The sequence below is a fragment of the Rhipicephalus microplus genome, chromosome 6 (assembly GCF_043290135.1).
Source record: "Rhipicephalus microplus isolate Deutch F79 chromosome 6, USDA_Rmic, whole genome shotgun sequence".
Taxonomy (NCBI): Eukaryota; Metazoa; Arthropoda; class Arachnida; order Ixodida; family Ixodidae; genus Rhipicephalus; species Rhipicephalus microplus.
Genome location: NC_134705.1, coordinates 139,628,785 through 139,649,020, shown reverse-complemented (window position 1 = coordinate 139,649,020; position 20,236 = coordinate 139,628,785). Strand labels below are relative to the sequence as shown.

The window sequence follows — 20,236 nt, the reverse complement described above, 5'->3', positions numbered from 1 at the left end:
GTTCGTGAGTGCAAGTCCATGCAAGTCAAGCATAGAAAAAGTTCTTAGAGTCTGAATGAGCCCTAGGTGCAAACTACGTTTCTTGAGTGAGTCTCAGTGAGCTCCAATTTTTCCACAGACTTATGTCCATGCCAAGCCCGGAACACATGCACTGTGAGGCAAAATGGAAAACAAACAGAAAAGGCTGGGCTCATTATTTGAAAGTGGTGTATGTGCACATCATCAGAAGACAGTACTTGGATACTATCACTGACATAAGAGGAAAGAGCATCCATTTAACAGTGAAGCATGCCTTGTGGGGGGTCGGATAACAGTGCAGCTTGCTTGCCTCTGCCTTGTCGCAAAAGAGTTCCTTTTTCAGAAATGACAGTAGACAACCTCCTAAGTCAAATACAACTTGATAAATCTGTGTCATTTCTTCCTCTATGGTTGAACCAATGGACGCACACTCCTGGCTGATGTGAGCTGGACGCTGAATGCCCCTCCCCCCTACCCTGCCCCCTTCGCAGAGCATGGCTATGTACATTAGCGGGACTGTGTGTTCAAATTGTGGGGGCTGCTACACCTTTTTCAGGTGAGCATGGCTTCTTTGGACTTCGAGTTGCAGTGCAGTCATGCACTGCAACTCGTATTGCAGTGCATGACTTGGAGTTGCAGTCATGCCTGCACAGATTCTGCAGTCTACAGCGTGACACAGATTAAAAAAATTACTCACCCCTCCAGAAAAACTGTGGTTGACCCTGTCGGAGAGTGCATGACGCCTTCCTTGGATCAGCGCAGACTTCGCCACGATAGGGTGCACCATGTCGAACTCTGCAATGACAACAGATCAAGGTGTATTATGCCGGTATCATGCAACTGCTTTTGAACACAATCGTGCCTGATCTCAATCAAATTTCACGATTACGATTGGGTCTCTGACACAAGCCGCAGGTCAGAGCGAGTCACTTGGGAAATCTGTCCTGATCAGCCTCGACCAGGATCGGCAGTGCACCGAGTGTCCCCGATATTACAATCGCCGACATTTGCCACGTATTCGTAAAGGGAAGCATGCTTTCCATAACCCTTTTCACACTTATCAGACATTGTTGTGTTAGCTACACACGACAGCGCAAAGAGACTTGGTCCCCCTTCTGTGGTGCCACACAAGCCAGTACCACTCAACACACTGCATATGTGGTGCTTGTGCAGTGTTCAAAGCCAGCAAACTGAAGTCCACAATCTGAATGTATTGCGACGAAGCTGCCTTTTATATACAGCGTCTTGCAGTCTATAACTCCACAACTTGGCTATAGGCGGTAAATTCGCATGTCTATGCTTATTTGTATCTTTTCTAGGTGAGACAACATTACTTTGGATTTGGAGAGCGAGATAAGTTATGTGGCCTCTGGCCACATAACTTGATCATTCCGCTGTTTCTGCAGCAAATAGGTTCATATCTGTGATGCCCTCCACATAATGGATGTGCCATTTTAATACGCACAGATAGCACGTATATTTGATATAAAATTCATATCACATGCCGGCATTTCTCGAACTTAAGAAAATAATTTCTTAGATATAGAATTTCTTAGAGCTATGAATCTCGAGAACCACACAGAAAGTTAACTCAAGATGTACAGTACAATCCATTGTTAAAGGGTACACTACAATAACCACTTCATATTTCAAGCCCTCTAGCAGCAAGTGGATAAAGAAACGGTGTTTGAGCATGGCACTAGCCTGTCAAGAGGAGTCAGAACTGTCAATCACTGTTAGTCTTATGCAAATCTAAGCCATTGTGATTTTGCAACAGAGCAAAATTCAAACATGCCATGCACGCAGGTGTTCCCTTTAATGGCAGACCCATATGTACATCGGCATCTGCCGCACGGCATGAGATACCACACTTTCGAAATCGTGAAGCTTTATAAAATAGTAGACAAGCTTTGTGCCACTCCAAGAAGAAAACAGTGGCAGTCCACAGCCGTGGCGGTGGCCAGAACTCCAGGTCATCATCATCATCATCAGCCTGACTACGTCCACTGCAGGACAAAGGCCTCTCCCATGTTCCGCCAGTTAACCCGGTCCTGTGCTTGCTGCTTCCAATTTATACCCGCAAACTTCTTAATCTCATCTGCCCACCTAACCTTCTGTCTCCCCCTAACCCGCTTCCCTTCTCTGGGAATCCAGTCAGTTACCCTTAATGACCAGCGGTTATCCTGTCTACGCGCTACATGCCCTGCCCATGTCCATTTCTTCTTCTTGATTTCAGCTATGATATCCTTAACCCCCGTTTGTTCCCTAATCCCCTCTGCTCTCTTCTTGTCTCTTAAGGTTACACCTACCATTTTTCTTTCCATTGCTCGCTGCGTCGTCCTCAATTTAAGCTGAACCCTCTTTGTAAGTCTCCAGGTTTCTGCTCCGTAGCTAAGTACCGGCAAGATACAGCTGTTATATACCTTCCTCTTGAGGGATAGTGGCAATCTACCTGTCATAACTTGAAAGTGCTTGCCGAATGTGCTCCACCCCATTCTTATTCTTCTAGTTACTTCAATCTCGTGGTTCGGCTCTGCGGTTATTACCTGCCCTAAGTAGACATAGTCTTTTACAACTTCAAGTGCACTATTACCTATCTCGAAGCGCTGCTCTTTGCCGAGGTTGTTGTACATTACTTTCGTTTTCTGCAGATTAATTTTAAGACCCACTTTTCTGCTCTCCTTGTCTAACTCCGTAATCATGAGTTGCAATTCGTCCCCCGAGTTACTCAGCAATGCAATGTCATCGGCGAAGCGCAGGTTACTAAGGTATTCTCCATTGACTCTTATCCCTAACTGTTCCCATTCTAGGCATTCTAGGCTTCTAGGACTTGAAGAATTACAGGCCGATCAGCTTGCTCTCTGTAGTATACAAGCTATTTACAAAGGTAATTGCTAACAGAGTAAAGAAAACATTAGAATTCAATCAACCAAAGGAACAAGCAGGATTTCGAACAGGCTACTCAACAATTGACCACATTCATACTATCAATCAGGTAATAGAGAAATGCTCAGAGTATAACCAACCACTATACATAGCCTTCATAGATTACGAGAAGGCGTTCGATTCAGTAGAAATATCAGCCGTCATGCAAACACTGCGGAATCAGGGCGTAGATGAAGTATATATAAACATTCTGGAAGAAATCTACAGGGGATCAACTGCTACCATAGTGCTTCATAGAGAAAGCAACAGAATACCAATCAAGAAGGGTGTAAGGCAGGGGGACACAATTTCCCCAATGCTATTTACCGCGTGCTTACAGGAGGTTTTCAGAAGCCTAGAATGGGAACTCCAGGTAATAGTTCATTATTAGCTGTATTAATGCACCACTAAAAGATAAAACAACAAACCACGTTTATAACTTCTGAACCAACATGAAAACGATATGCCAATTCTGAACTGCGAATATGCTTTCTACTTTGATTTTAGGTGAACACTGTCTTTGAGGCTGACAATTTCACTTTAATAGCTGGAAATCATAGTTCGAGCACAGAGCTGGAAAGCGTTCCGTACTGGAGAGCCAGCTGGAAATGTTTCCAGTTTCAGCAGGGAAACAATTTTCACAGCAGGAAATTTGGCTATTTGAGCGGGGACGTGGCATTGTAGACAAAATAAATTCCCACTCCACAAAGATTGCTTGATATACAAGCAATGACACATGAAGTGTTGACTGCATGCAGTGCATTTGAAAAGGATGCAAGATGCATGAAGACTTAAAGGCGACTGACTAGGCCGCAGCTTCTTTGAGACACGTGCGAAGCGAAAAATTTAAGCGTTCGTAGCCCATATGTCTGTCCTGGCCATGAGCCAGAACACTTTCCAAACCACACACCAGAAGCCACCAGCGCTCGTCTTTTTCTCCTGCTGGCTGGCTGCCACGAGTGCTACACTACAGTGACTTCGAAAATTGATCATGTGGTAAACAGGACACATTTCGCAGCTGTGAAACAGCCTCATCAGGCGCTGAACGCTAAGTAGAACCATTCCCAATGCAACTTGAGCTAGCATAGCTGTTTCTAAAAACAAGTAATTGCAATGTGCTCTGATACAAGCTTCTACGCACTAAACCTCTGCCGTCATAGCATACCTTGAGGTGACAAACGTTATAACGCATTTCATTATATGACAGCACCTTCGTGAAGCTGGCGTGAGGTGTGAAGCTAGTAGGCAGTTTTAGGCCTGTTTTCACACATCCATCTTATCGTAATGTGACGTGCTCCTGGGGTTCGTGTGCACTATAAGTGCGTTATAACGGCACGAAAATGTTAACAACGTAAAAAACAATTATGATTTCCATGTGAATACTGACCTACATTTTTCATCAAACGCACCAAGTTCACAAGGAAAGCGCGGGGTACGAATAAGGTTGGTCTGTGAATACGGGCCTTAGAATAAGGCACGCAAAGATGGGAGTTAGCTGCGTGCCCGCTTTTCCGTCACTTAGCGGGAGTGCATACAGAACTCCTCTACAGCACTGGAACGCGAGGCTGTGGACGCTGTTGTCTGCAGCTACTACCTCACGTTAGCTACAAGCTTCCGTTCATGCTTGAATTGCGGCACAACTACCTAGCACGCCGTATGACCATGTTCGATGAGGCGCCGTGCTTTGCGCATTTCTGCAGAAAACGGCGGCAGGAGTGGCCGGCTGGGAGCTTTAAACAAGCGCGACTCCGTCTGTACGCAAGAGGATAGCGTACGACACATGTATGTGGCGACAAACACTGTCCCAAAATAGCGTACACTATTCCAGAACTCATTAATTTCAAAAAGCCGTTAACACGCAACACTGCGGGATAAGGGGCGGCGCACTAAGCAGCGCCTCGAGCAGTGCAGTACACGATAAATGGCCACAGTAACCGCTACAATAACGTGCAATTGCACTGTTGAAACCTGCGACAACGAGACCAGCACTCACCCGTCGTCGACATGGTCCTCTGGTGCGAGGAGAGGCTGCGGATATCCGAGGCTACTGTTTGCAGAGGCGCGCTCATTTCGTGGGTAGTTTCGGGCACTGGGCTCACTCGGCGTGGTATCTGCGGTCGCTGTGGTGCCACCAGTGTCACGACAACCAAGAAGAAAAGCGCTCGTGCCTCTGTGGCTTGTGTTGTCACCTTTCCGCTTCCGTTTGAATACACCGCTCAGCGTCTTAGTGCAATGTCAAGCCTGACTTTTTTGCGCCAACTACGCAAAGTTAATAGAGGACGCTGCAAGACACTTTTGTTTTGGATAAATTCTTTTATCTATTATTTATCACCTATTATTATTACGCCATTACCTATTAGTATATTACAATTCATTACAAAACATATAATTTTGTTTCAAAAAGCTGTCTTAGAATAACTGTGGCTGCATAATTTCAAGTTACACGTTTTCACTCAACGTTTGTGCTATATACATAATGCATGCTGACAGTAGTTCCGAAGAAGTCTTCAATCTGTAGGGCCATTTTTCTCACTGCAATAACAATAGCAACACAGAAATAAAAATTTTACTTTTTTTTCTCTCTCTCTCTCGGAGGATGCCCTATCGGGCTGCTTGGTAGCTCATCTTCAGTTCATTTCCTCTGTAGCGCACGTAAAAGACCGTAATGTTGGAAGTGCATCATGAACTTGTTTACATCGCAACACCAGAAACACAGGACAGGTAAGGACCAACATCGCACACGATGAATCCCAATTAAACTTTTCGTCCTACTGCAACATGTTGGAAGCTACCACCCCTGAAATTTAGTTTGTTTTGTCCTGCCTTTTACGTGCCCTACAAAGAAAGTTTTGTTTTTCTGCTAGAATAAGTAGCTAACATCCCTCTTATCGTGGCTAGAAACCTCGTTTGTGCGCAGTGACTATAAGGATCTCGAGTCGTCGTTTCGGTATGGTGCATTGGAATGGGGCAGTGTGCCGTCTTCACGGAAAACCACTGAGCCTCTATTTATGCAGGATACCATAGAGTTCCAGGTTTGGATTGAAAATAAATTCACACCACTTTGACAATCGGCAAACAGGCTTCGCGATTTTCAAGAAAGTGATTCATCCGAAGCAGATATCCGAAGCTTGAACTTCCCATAATTCCCTATCCGTCCTAGTGCCGCTGAAGGGGCCCGCGTAGACACTAGCGCCATTCCCCTCTAGGTAATATAGTATGAGAAACTCTGTGCAGCAAATTTGAAGGATAGAATTGGGACAGCAGTGGTCGCTTTTGCGATGACGCCATCGCCAAAGCGTCATCATCAAACGGTGTGCCCAGTGCACGCAATTTAAATTTGCATTGCTGACGTTTGCGCAGTTTTTGAGTAATGTTGTCGCTTCACACGATTGCAATTAAAAGTATCGGTAAGATTAGAACACACATAACAAATATGGATGCATTCATGAGATAAATAATGCTGCTTCTGTGCGGTCTGAGCTCACACAATCCTTGTCGCAGAACAGGAACCCAGATCATCTGCTTGTTGTCTGTTTGGCTTTAAGGAAACTTAAAAGAAACACATTGTTGTCCCGGAGGATAACGTACAGTAAAATATGTCAAACAATATAACTTTTGTTGTAACCACTAGACTACGTTGTTAGATTTCATATCTTGACTTTTATTTGCACAGAGATGGTCTGGCAGCTTCTTCCAACTGTTCTTTTGGAGGAGTGTAATTGAGACAACAAAACATTATCTCATTCCCAACAAAAGATATTGCATGTTGCGTAATAATGTTTTGCGTATCGTTTGCCGACTCCCTAGACTAGATGTAAATTTACCAAATGTGCTTTCGTACAGAGCTTTGTCCCTGAGCCAGAATGACGGGAAGGTTGCCGATGCTTCGGATGGTTTTAATAAATCTTCAAATAGATTTAGATCGTTGAGCCTACTCGCGCACCTATTTTATAAATTAAATTTCAATTTCGAAATATTTCCTAAATTACCCAGCTCAGAGTTACTACCTATAATAGTACTCATTTGTATTATTCGCAATTTCGTTGCATTGCTACTTCTTTCAGCTTTACCAAAACGACATTTAATCAAATATTTAAGTTTTTTTTTCTTGAAATCTACCTGGTTATTGGCCGATCCCCCAACGTGGATGTGGGCCAGTGTCCAAGGTCTCACTACTACTACTCTTTCGGCCGCGAATGAAAACGATTGTGAAAGTGCTCTCGCCCGCGAAAGGCAAATCGGCGATGCCGAGAAGTGGCAGCTCAGCGCCTGCGCAGATTACAGGCTACACTGGAGGCGACAGCTGTGGAAGCAGCGGCAAAACTTCAACGTCGACCACAAAGCTGCTACCCCAGAGTAGAAGGCCTGGGAAGCGTTGGCTCGGCGACAAGAACATGTGGTATATACTGCACACACGTTGTCACTTATTTACATGTGCGAGTGGGCAATGCAAGAAGTGATTTACGGTAAAAATTTTCCCCAGTGCTTCGCCCACTCGTCGTATGCTTCACTTCGTGGCGATGCGTAGATGCTTTTTGGGCGATCGGAGTCACTGGCGCAGCAAGGGTGGGCGCTTTTCTCTCTCACCTTTTGAAAATCTCCAAATCCACATGTGTATATATGCACACACACCTACTTCGCACGTACACAAACCATGGTTTTATCCCCCTCGCCCCCCCACAAAAAAAAATTGGCACGCTCTTGCCTGGAATTCTTGCAGCTAATGCATCCCTGAACAAGTCGACAGATGCAACTGAGCCGAAGGAACTACCGAACACTTGTAAAATGCGTGACATCGAAAATTTCCAACAGTTCTTTCGAGGCGCGAGACAATGGTCCTCATTGCGCAACAGCCCCACGATTTGAGAGGCGGGTGGTCTCCCCACTGCGTTGTCGTGATAGCAGCTGTGCTTGCGGCGAGCGAATGTCGTGTCATCTGTTGATGAAAAAATGCTAAATGATGAAGGCAGAACACGAAAACAATAAAGGCTACGAAACATATTTTACAACTTCTTATATTTAACAAGCAACTGGCATAATGTTATAATGGCGGAAGACCGTAAAAATATGAGAGAATCGCTTCAACGTCAATAAAAGACGACGCTGTGACCTGCTAGCGTCCAGAAATCAGTTCTACTGGAAAGTTCGCGTGTAATAAAATTCGTGAAACGCGCAGCTAGGCCTCTGTGCAGGCGTCTCTGGCCTAGTCTTTTTCGTGTGACAATAGGGCTCTTAAACATTTACAAGGATTCAGCCACGGTAGGTTGTCCTGGCTCAGGCCACGTGAAGTTCTTGACAAGATGATGTCCAGCTTGGCATTTGAACGCCTTCCGGAAGAGTGGCGCAGCTGGTAAGCCAACGTTGCAGGCGGCCATCTTGAGAAGAACAAGACAAATGTGTGTGAATGATTACACAGATGAACACACGCAAGAATATTCGCAACCCAAACCAAGTTATACGAGAAATAAATTATGCTTGTATGGCAGGACTATTAGTAAGTTGCACCCTCACATGCGACATGCACGCCTTTTCGATCGGACAAAACACTGTAGCACTACAAGGAATATCGACAAAATGTGTTTCTATGGAACACATGCAGAAGACACTATGCAGGTACACATATGACATGCATGTATGCCTTTGCGATGTCGTACGGTACGGACGAAGCACTATGTCCCTGTAATAAACACCGAAAGATCGTATATATATATATATATATATATATATATATATATATATATATATATATATATATATATATATATATATATATATATATATATATATATATATATATATATATATATATATATATATATATATATATATATATATATATATATATATATATATATATATATATATATATATATATATATAGGTTCGATTCCTGCTTACAGTTGGTAATTTTTTCATCCACTTTTCTTTCTTCTTATTTACATTCCATTGGTTCTAATAACTTCCCCTGTACATTCCTTGGCATTACTGTCTGTTATATCTCATTAATATTGTGTTAAAACACGGAAAAACGAGCCCTTAGGTATACACTTCTTTCCCTTATTTCATTGAACGAGGGTCTCGTACTGGCAGACTTGGTGTGTTTAGGTTGTATAAGAGGGACAATTAATCAGCTGCCCGCTCATAATAAGTTCACGTGCTACGTGACGCCAAACATGCGCATAAGAGTGTTTTCACACTCGTTGTTTGGCTTATAGATGGCGCTGACTGTCGCTCCTACTTCTAAATTCACAGATAAACCCAAAAAAGTGGATGGAGGGAGGGCCGCTGTGATAGCTCAGTGGTTAGAGCATCGAACGCGTAATTCGAAGGTCGTAGGTTCGATTCCTGCTCACAGTTGGTAATTTTTTCATCCACTTTTCTTTCTTCTTATTTACATTCCATTGGTTCTAATAACTTCCCCTGTACATTCCTTGGCATTACTGTCTGTTATATCTCATATATATATATATATATATATATATATATATATATATATATATATATATATATATATATAAAAGATACTATGTAGACACACATGTGTCATGCGTGCATTGATCATCGTACCGACGAAGCAATTAGATCGCTATAATGAACACCATGAGAATGTGTATGTACAGGTGCGATCAAAAGTGTGCAGACCACGAGATCGCGTGGCAGAATGCATCGACGCGCCAGCTAGCGACGAGACACGACGAGACAACTGCTGCTGGGCGCATGCGCATCCCGTCTTATCACTTGGCTTTTCATGTCGCTTTGTTGGACGCGGTTACGGCGCTCGTAGCCAAAACGACAACTGGGTGTCATTTTCTTTGCTCCATCGAATCTGTGCCGTTCTTTACGTAGCGGCTGCGACGGGGCCAGTTCAAGCGCCGGCTCGTGTTATTGACACCGGTTGATTAGGATAAGTAAGCATAGCGAGCATCGTACAACCTGACAAAGCGAAACACACAAACTAAATTTTCTCAGGCCAGACTGCCTTTGTAGGGTTAATCCAAGTTGCACTTAAACGGGCTTAGTAAAGTCAAAGTAGGCGAAATAATCAAACATGAATAATTACACTGCATTCATTCATGAAATACACTGCATTACACTGCATTCATGAAATACACTGCATGCATTCGTGAGTCAAGTCTTGTACGATGATCCTTACTTCTTCCTACTGAAGTTTACTGAACCGAGTCCGACCTTGTCTTTTTGAAAAGGTACTCAATTATATTATTCAACAACACAAATTATTTTAAGCCCTGAAACAATTTATTTTAAACACACACACACACACACACACACACACACACACACACACACACACACACACACACACACACACACACACACACACACACACACACACACACGCGCGCGCAGTTGGGCCCGGAAGTTTTAAAACACTTTGATGCTGCCTGTACAGGAAGTGGTCGCACTGTGACGAGAGGTGTTCGCGCGCTATCGGTATAGTGATATAGAATACGATTTCTTCTAGTTCAATATATAGCTTCGGGTATCTTACACATGGTGCAGGCATTCTAATCAACCACGGACCTCGCCCTTACCCCCTCCCCCCTTTCACGGGAGGACTGGGAGGCAGTCCTACTGGGCTGTTAAGACCTGGTGAGCTAGAAGGACCTGGTCGACTGACCCCGAGTTGCGGTGGTCCCCATTGGGCTACTGTAATAAGGTGCCTTCAAGCGATTGTGGGGCACAACTCGTTTTGGTCCATATCAATTTGCCTGCCTGTATTATACCTGGACAAAAGTTTCTCAAGCTCACGCGAGAAACACCTTGCTGGAACCACGCTCATCATATAGCTGAGAACAAAGCACCGCGTGCTGTGCAGTGGTTGGATGGATGAATGGATGGATATGGCTGTACCCTTTAGATCGGGCGGTGGCTAGCGCCACCAAGCCGTAATACCTAATGAACAAAAAACTATATTTATTTTTTTTCCTTAAAAAAGAGTTTGAGGATTCGTACTTTGCAGTGAAGAGTTTAATTTTCACTCGTGCCTTGACTTTAGCCACCAATCAAATAACCTCCTTCTAGTTAAGTCTACCTGCTTAAAGTTTATTTTGCCCTCCCGGTCCCTAAACCCCAGTGCTTTGAAAAACTCTGCGCCATCATCCTGAACTATAGGGTGAAGCCCTTTACAGAACATTATCAAGTGTTCGGCAGTTTCTTCTTCCTCTCCACACGCACTGCATACTGTGTCTACCCCTTCGTATTTGGCCCGATATGTCTTGGTTCGCAGTACTCCCGTTCTGGCCTCAAACAGTAGAGAACTACCCCGAGTATTATCATAGATCCTTTCCTTGGCAATTTCCTGCTTAAAAGTTCGATAGATATCTAGTGCGGACTTCTTAATCATGCCCATTCTCCACATGTCAGTTTCCATTTCCTTCACTTTCTTCTTAACCGATAGTTCTTTTTGGTTTGGCCACCTGCTGTTTTCTAAGTATTTACCAGTCAACTTCCTGGTTCGCTTCCTCCATTTTGTATCGACATTCTTCATGTACAAGTACCTGAAAACCTTCCTAGCCCAACGCTCTTCCCCCATTTCTCTCAATCGCTTCTCAAATTTTATCTTGCTGCTAGCTTCTCTGCCCTCAAATGATGTCCATCCCATATCACCTTGTACTCCCTGATTTGGTGTATTCCCGTGAGCTCCTAAAGCAAGCCTACCTATTCCACGTTGCTTAATTTCTAATCTTGCTTGAACTTCTGATCTCATGCACAAGACCGCATTGCCGAACGTCAGCCCAGGAACCATGACCCCTTTCCATATTCCTCTCACAACATCATACCTATTGTAATTCCACAGTGCCCTATTTTTCATGACTGCTGCATTCCTGTTACCTTTAGTCGTCACGTATATTTCATGTTCCCTCAGATACTCGCTCCCATTGCTTATCCATACGCCCAGGTATTTGTATTTATCTGTTATCTCTAGCGTGACCTCCTGTATTCTAAGCTCACTACCTTCGTTGTCATTGAAAATCATGACTGCTGATTTTTCCTTACTGAATCTAAAATCTAACCTATCTCCCTCATTACCGCAGATGTCCATCAATCTCTGCAAATCTTCCTTGTTGTTGGCCATTAGCACTATATCGTCTGCGTACATTAATGCTGGTAGTGCCTGATCAATAAGTTTTCCTTGTTTGACTAAAGAGAGGTTGAAGCCCAGTCCACTTCCCTCTAATTTTGCCTCTAATCCTTGTAGGTACATCATGAATAATAAGGGTGACAGGGGGCACCCCTGCCTAAGCCCCCGTTTTACCTCTGCAGGCTTGGATACCTGTTTTTCCCACTTTATAACTACCTTGTTACCTTTATAGATACCCTTTAAAAGATTAGTGACTACATGTTTCACGCCTAGTGTGTCCAGTATTCCCCACAATGCCTCTTGAACCACGCTATCGTACGCTCCCTTGATATCCAAAAATGCTAGCCACAGGGGCCTGTGTTCCTTTTCTGCAATTTTGATGCACTGCGTCAGTGAGAACAGATTGTCTTCCAACCTCCTATGTTTCCGAAACCCATTCTGCAGTTCCCCCAGCACCCCCTCATCCTCTATCCACGCCTGCAGTCTTTCCTTTATAATCTGCATCGCCAGCCTGTAGACCACTGATGTCACTGTTATAGGACGGTAGTTGTTTATGTCAGCTTTGTCCCCCTTTCCTTTATAGATCATGCTCATCCTGCTAAGTTTCCATCCATCGGGAACTTCACCATCGATTATTATTGTGCTTACTGCCTCTCTCAAAGCCTGCTTAGACTTCGGACCTAATGTCTTTATCAGCCTAATTGGAATGCCGTCTGGGCCTGTTGATGTACTACTAGGAACCCTTTTCTCAGCCCTTTCCCACTCTTGTTGTGAAAATGGAGCCATTGCACCACTTGATTCGTCCTTATCTATTGTGGTGCATAAAGTACTTCTTTGTTGAAATTTTTCTGTCACTTTTGTTCTTATATATTCAATAGCTTCGTCCCCTTCTAGCCTAGCACCTTGGGCTGTAGTTATAATACTCTGCTCTAGGCTCGTCTCATTTCTTAGGGAATTTAGATGGTTCCAAAATTTCGCAGCTGCCTTTCTATCTTTTTTATGTACTTCTGCCAGCCACTGAGCTCCCTTCCTTCTAATCTTTTCATTGATCAGAAGGGATGCATCCCTTCTACAGCTTAGAAAGGTTGCCCATTTTCTTTCAACATCATCTGTCGGTTCACCCCGCTGCTTAGCATGTCTGTGTTCCCTAGAGGCTTCCTGGCGTTTTGCTATGGCTCTCTTCACTTCCTCATCCCACCAACTTTTGGGTTTGTGTCTTCTTTTCCGGGGTGACTTGTCACGCGTCTTAGCAAGCTCTAGCTCAAAGAGTCTAATTAGATTCGTGTATGTCCACACTGTCTTATTATCCTCCGTGATTACTTTCTCAATTTGTTTAGTGGCTATTTCAATTTGCCTTTCTGGATAAAAATTTTCCTGTAGTTGCTCATCTTGTCTCCTTCCCACTTTCACTGCTCTTCCAAAACTTAGCTTGATACGTTTGTGATCGCTACCCAGACTTCTGGAGCCACCTTCATCTATGTGGTGGTTTCATCGCCCAGCGCCACCTGTATTTGACCACTGCTACTGCCCAAAATTATGAGCTCCGTCTCACGGTCCCACGTCCCGGGGCCTCCCTTTCGGTGTGAGTTGTACTTTTAAACAAAGTTGTGACTTGAAACCTCCGACAGTCTATAGGCTACAGTCAGGGCGCAGCAAACCCAATACCTCCAAGCTGTTACTACGAATGTTGGTAATGTAGAATAATATAAAGCTTAGAAAGGCGTTAAGAAAGTTTGTATTCTTTCTGCATGTTCATTTAGCTTCTACACATCCATCCAGCAAAAGCCCGATTAACAAGTTATGCGTGAGTTGCACTCGTTTCGTCCCTTGATGCGTCTCGGTCTCTCTCGTATATTCATTGTGGACATGTTGATGGCAGAAAGAAGAAAGGGGACATGCCGTCACTTGGCCAGCCAGGCCGCTTTGAAACCAGCAGTCCCAACGTGACATTTTGCGCAAGATCACGCCAGCAACGAGACTTTCCGATACCTCAGAGCATGGCGCCGGTAACGTTTAATCGAAACGCGCTTGTTCGGCGCAAACCGGAAAACGAAACATCACCGAGAGTACTAAAACTTACCGCACGCTCTCAAGTTTTGATAACGTGTCGGGCCAACACGGTGGGCTTCACTCGTGCGACTTATTGCTCTCACCTTTCTTTTTCTTCATTCATGGATACGTTTACGACCTTTCGTGTAACTGCCATTGGCTCTCGTGTAACTGTTGCACTCGGTTTTCTTGAAGGGCTTGTTGGTACATTATACTGAGGGGAACAGCGCAAAAACGGGACGGAGAAAGACTGAACACATGACACAAGCGCCGACTCAAAAGCATTCTCTCTTTTTCCAGCAGGGCGTGTGAAGGCTCACTGACGCACATGTTTCCTTTCGAAATTAACGAGGCTTTTCATATCAAGACGAAAGGGAACGTGTGCGTCAGTGATGTTGTCCTCGCCCTCCTAAAAAAAGAGATGTTTTTGAGTCGGCGCTTGTGTCGTGTGTTCAATCTTTCTCCGTCCCGTTTTCGCGCTGTTCCCCTCAGTAACTGTTGCACTCGTTTCGTCCCTTCCTTCGTCTTTGTCTCTGCTGTATATCTATTATGGTTGTGTTTACTACCTCTCTTGTAACTGCGAGCTCTGCATCTTTTTTTTTTCTGCGTTTATAAAGCAGCACTACATCCTCAAACGAGAAATGCGGGTCGAATAAATGGAAGGTCGTGCAAAAAACCAGGCGTCACTCTTCCCTACCGGTGGGGCGCATACTCACTTTTCGCAGACGTTCGCGGTTCTCGGTGCCGCACTGGGCGTAGCACACGAGGTAGAAAAAAAGGCGGTCCTTTTCCAAGGAAGTGCCCTGCCATCCACCCGCCGATGTTTGCAGCCACTCGGGCCTTCGGAGCATGTAGCTGGCAACGTGTGCAGCGAAGCTCCAGTCGTACACCTCGCGAATTTCATGGTCGCTGGCATTCGGCAAAACATTTCGAGCGATCAGCACAAGACGACCCACGTCATCCAGCAACCTTCTCGCGTCTTGCCCGAGCTCCCCCCTTTGGTAGGGCTGTGTGTGAGAGAGAGAAAAAAAACTTTAGCACAGTTTAATACTTCTTTCACTGTATTGCTTTAATGCAGATATCCTCTAGAATTCAACGAAACTTTAAACAGGAAACATTGTCGTGAGGTCACAAGAAGGGCCGATTCTGGCGCCGTAGTTGTCCGCCGCCACAGTCACCGCCAGTGTCGCTCACCCATATCGGGCGAAATATAAAAAAAAAATGAAATAAATCAGGAACACTGAATGGAAATCGAACTCGGGATCTTCGCGTGACAGCCCAGAACTCTGCCACTGAGCTACGCCGGTGCCTGAAACTGTGTTCTAAACTGACTGCATGTAGTCTTCATATCGCAAGCTGTCGAAGGTATGCTACAATGCGACAAGAAAGTTGGGCAGCACCGATTGCAACAGCACAATGCGGATACTTCCGGCTGTTCGTGTGGTAACCTTGATACATTCATGTGGTATTTAGGCTATGATAATTGGTTAAACATCAAGCGAATAATTTATTATAGGTGCGTAAAAATAAAGGAACATTCAGCATAATTTTCATGACGACCTTGACGGTAACCTAGATAACAAGACGACGAGCGACCTAAAGTCGCACCAAACAAAAGATGGTAACGAACAAATTTTCCTTTACTTTGACAAATGTTCAACAGTGGTATGACTGTCCGAAATAGCACTCACCTGGAAACGGTGGTTGTAGAGTATGACAAACCGCATGTAGCTGGCGAGCTGCACAGACACCAGCGTTCCGAAAAGCGCCGCAATAATTAACTGTCATCGGTTTCCAGGTGCCGTAGAGCGGCGCGACCGTGAGAAAGTATTTGATCGACAGTTCGCGGCTCACCAAGAGACGATACTGCAGGACCTGGCTGATCCCTGGTACGTGGAAGATGCTGTGGTTCGGTCGGCGCAGGGAAAGCGCGAAGAAGGACGCGGTGGCCAGGGCGGCTCTGCGGTACAGCTCGAAAAAGGAGGACACGTTGCGGTCGCTGGGAAGGTAGGCGTACGCTCTGTTCAGCTGTCGCCAGGTGGTCGTCATGTTGAACGCATTGAGAGCAAGTTGCGCTAATACCGCGGACGCGTGATTCCGCAAAGACTCTCCGTAGCTTCCGAGACACGTGCCGAAGGCATCGACGGATAGCCGGGCGACGAGTCTCATGCGCTCGACGTTTTCGTTGGCCTCCAGGTGGAGGTGGAACCTGACGAGCGGCATAATCGCCTCGAGAGTATCGAAGCACTTGACGGAATGGTAGCTGGCTTCATCGTTCTCTTGCCCCAAGTCGGCCAGGAGGCTTGACCTCAGGTAGCCGGAAGCGATCGGCGACAGCAGCCAGACGGCGTACGCACCCAGGAACAGCTTGAAACTTTCCTGGTTCGAGCTTAGGCTTAGGTACGTGGAGTCTAGGTTCAAGAAGAAGTCGGGCTGAAGGTTGACTATTTCGTCCTCGGGCCAAAACTGCGAGTCGTCCGGGAGGTATCCGTTGAGCGCCCTCCGGAGGTCGGAGTCGGTCAGGTTGTAGAACTGCGGCGTGACGCGCGAACCACAGAGACGCGTGGTAAGGTCGTAGAGGCCTCCGTGCGCTCGCATCACGTGTTCTATCATGAAGGAGTACGATTGGCCCTCTCCCCCGATGATCTCGGCTCCGCGTCTCAGGTACTCGCTCTCCCTGCCCCGGGCGACGAGCGCGCGCACTACTCGAGCCCATTCCATGAAGTTGGGATCGAGCGTCATGTATATGGTGTTCTGCAGTGGTCGCAGCGGGTGGCGCCCGATGTAGAAGGCCCAGAAGAGGGGAATGCCGAAGTGCAACGACGCCCGCACGATGACGTCGAGAAGCTGCGGTCGTGTTGCGGGCGATTGGTGCGGCCACGGGAGTCCCAGCTCTTGGAGGAATGCCTTGAGGCTCGAGATGCCCCGATATTGAACCTGCGAAGGTATGGGCGATGTTTTTTCCTAGAGCGAGTTATCTACTTGGGCACCTAAGTGGATAAAACAAAAAGAAAAAAAATGGCGAGGTCTATATGCTCCTTTTAGGGCATTTTCGCGAGAAATTGGCTTCTTTTTTTACAAGATGACTCTGTTTTTTCGTCGCTAAACTGCAATTATTTATAATCCTATTTACGGCTCAGTCAAGTATAGATATCGTGACGCGAACAAATATTATTGATCTAAAAAAGGGACGAACATGATCACACACAGAAGCCCGAGCCCAAGATAATTGTTAAAACGTCACCAAATGGAACCACAAAAAACAAGGGACAAGCAATGGATGAACACTAACGATGTTTCTTCCAAGCTCGCTATTTTTTCATCTGCCTGAGATTGCGATATCACTGCAGCGAATAGAGACATTCTGCATATACATGGCGCGATTTTTTCATTTCTACCAGGAGCGCAAACAACATATTGGACAAAGAACTAGAGGAATGTATGCTTGATTGTTAAAAAAATATGACATTTAAACCTTTCTGGGCCAATGTCGTACTAATAAAGTAGCAAATCAGGCTAGCTGGAACATACTCATCACGATCAGCGCACAAAAAAGACAAGAAGGTGCACGACACAATCCCTTGTGTGCTTTCTTGTGTGTTTTTGTGCTTTTTTGTGCGCTGATCATGATGAGGCATACAAATACCTCCTCCGCGAACACATTCGCAATGGTGAATGGCGTACAGTATACGCATGAATTCAAGCAACACATCAAGTTTTTTTAGTCTGACGACTTCTGTGCACAATTGCTCGCAATAACCGCGTTATCTAACGACGAGTGAGGCCTTTAAAGATAGTGTTGGCTGTCATGCACGTCCCACTGCTTATTCTCTTGTACACTTTATGGGGTATACTCCATAAAGTGGATGGGGGGACGCCGTTGTAGCTAAGTTGGGCAGAGCATCAGACGCGTTACTCAGTGGTCGCAGGTTCATTCCTGCAATGGGGCAAGTCATTTTGTCGTCCGATTGTCTTTGTTCACATTCTGTATACGTTCCTTCGCATCATTGTCACTTCTCATTCATATTTTTTTCTGCACACATGCTTCTTATTCCAGATCATTGTCAACACGCAGTGAAAGCCACTGCGACAGCGTCACAGATACCCCTTCCTTGTTTATTTCTTCCTGCGAGACAGCGGTAGCTCCCGTACTGCCGCAGTCAATGTACATACATATTGGCAAAACTAAGGCAACTGATTTGACTCATTCACGTAGGCGTGCAGCCGGGGGGGAGGAAGGGGGTCTGAGGGGCAAAGAGGGCGGGGGCTCAAAGCCAGAAAGCCAGCGACATGCATCGCCATAATAGAGAGAGGGGCACCATGACTGGGAGGGGTGGGGCAAAGTTCAGCCACATAAGTCGACATAATGGGCAATGAGCACTGCGAAGAACCTTCGCCCCCGCTGAGGTCTCTTAAGGAGTGTAACAGACCTCGACGAGGTTCAATGTCCTCACCTTGCTTAGGCAGCGGAGCATGAAGCGGGCAGCTTTCGCTCTCACGTTCTTGGACAGCGCGGGAATCTTCCCCAGGAGCATGGTCTTGAGGACGCTTCGGCTGAAGGCTATGCGGTACTTGTTCAGCGAAGGATGACCCTGTTTGCTGTCCAAGCCACTGCAGACGTGACTGCGAATTCACATTAAAAGGATACTAAATAAAAAGGTAGAAGTATTGATTAAAACCTCAAAGTTCTGCTCGGAAGGCGCCACTATTTGATAATGAGAGTTTATTGCGCATACTTTTCAACAGATGGCTGTATGTTTGAAGAAACGTCGGCACGCAGAAGCTGCATGCTAGTACGAGCCGTGACGTCAAATTCACCGCGGTGAATGCAGAGTGCATGTTTTCCGGTCTTGCTACTTCCCTATTCGCACCTCTCGCTTTGTATTCCACTCCTCTCCTTCCACAAAGGTGCAAACATTTTAAGAGCTTAGCAACGGCCGGTTTGTCCCACACAAAAATGATTGTTTGAAAGAGCATGTGTGCAATTTTCAACAAGAAGCATCTTGGCGATATGTTCTTCGTGCGGCTCTCTTCCGCTCTTTATTCGCTATGAGGTCCTCTGAAGATAATGAAAACGGATTGAGCACCGGAGCGCGAGCTTGATGAAGCATTATTTCAGATCATGAAAAAAAAAACGCGTGCGTCAGCAAGCCATCAGACGTGCTTCCTATTGTCGTTTTAAATACAATTTTCAGGCTCATGGCCATGATTTATTGCATTTTCATCACTATGACCTTGCGACGAGGCGATCATAGTGCCGGTATCTCATAGCGATCCGTTTGCCGTTGCAAAAGGCTTGTGCCTTTCCAGCTTGACGAGTGGCTAGGGCGATGGTCCACTCACGTTATCAATGCTATTAGCGGTAGATGACAAGATTAACGTAAAAATGAGCATGTCGCCTCGCTACCTAATAGCTGCCCTGACTTCATCCACCATGTCTGACTCGACGGGTGCGGTGAACAGCGTCGACGAAGCTACCGCGGCTACGCCCACCACGAACGACGTGTAGCGCATCCAGCAGCCCGCGTTGGACGTGTCGTGCTTGGAGAGTCGCCACTCGTTGCCGTGGTGACTGGGCGCCATGGTACCACTGGCCTGCTGCTGCTGCCGCTGGAGTCGTTCGGCCAGCCGTATCTCGTGTTCTGCGGCCGCCAGCAGTCCGCTGCTGCGTTGGGCCCACACGAACTCCGAGGGGAACGGCAAGCGACTGGAGTCCATGACGGCTAGGAAGCGCGGATCCGAGTTTATGTCGCAAATATTCGACATGCGACCGGCCACCTCGTTCTTTGTCTTCTTCTGTGCGCGTGAGCTCGTTGTCAGTGCACACCATATTGATGGTGATGACAAAACAACGAATTTTTACTCTTCTAGCATGGGTCACTATCATCTACATAAGTATTGAAATACTGTTGAAGTTGTAAATAAAATGTAAGAAACCACGGGCCTTCCTCACCCGGCACATTCAGTGTTAAGTGCCGAACTTATTTAGGCGATGGTACATGAAGCAGCAGCAAACACAAGCAATTGTTGAAGGTTGGTTGGTTGGTTCCTCAACACCTTGGCGCAACCCACCACGGGGGATAGGCCATGAATGGAACGGTGCCTTGTTTTTTAGATTAATTGACTTCTTGAACGGGAGGG

General features: G+C 45.8%; 2 protein-coding genes and 1 non-coding gene across 5 annotated transcripts in view; 1 reads left to right on the top strand and 2 right to left on the bottom strand.

The window, feature by feature from the left end:
- The window catches only part of LOC119185858 (uncharacterized), a 46,253-nt gene extending 41,069 nt beyond the window's left edge, over positions 1-5,184 (bottom strand). The window contains exons 1-2 of one of the 2 annotated variants that reach the window (XM_075866729.1): positions 4,937-5,184; positions 716-813 (exon numbers count right to left, since the gene is read on the bottom strand). In XM_075866729.1, coding sequence (XP_075722844.1) covers positions 716-813; positions 4,937-5,012 — 174 coding nt within the window. In that variant the 5' untranslated portion in view covers positions 5,013-5,184. The remainder of the gene's footprint in view (positions 1-715; positions 814-4,936) is intronic. The other variant, XM_075866728.1, reaches the window with a different exon arrangement.
- Positions 5,185-7,662: 2,478 nt separating this feature from the next.
- LOC142764964 (uncharacterized) lies at positions 7,663-17,114 on the bottom strand. 2 transcript variants are annotated; one of them, XR_012883989.1, is made up of 3 exons: positions 15,787-17,114; positions 14,812-15,102; positions 7,663-8,318 (listed from the first exon to the last, which is right to left on the bottom strand). XR_012883989.1 is itself a non-coding variant. In XM_075865511.1 (2 exons), exons 1-2 carry the CDS (start codon positions 16,835-16,837, stop codon positions 15,053-15,055), a joined length of 1,101 nt encoding a protein of 366 aa, XP_075721626.1. In that variant the 5' UTR covers positions 16,838-17,114; the 3' UTR covers positions 14,659-15,052. The 2 variants fall into 2 exon arrangements, 1 of the variants encoding a protein (XP_075721626.1); XM_075865511.1 differs by lacking the exon at positions 7,663-8,318 and having other exon boundaries at positions 14,659-15,102.
- Positions 9,228-9,300, top strand: TRNAT-CGU (transfer RNA threonine (anticodon CGU)). Its single transcript has one exon. It is a non-coding gene; the product is annotated as a tRNA-Thr (tRNA).
- Positions 17,115-20,236: the final 3,122 nt, after the last annotated feature.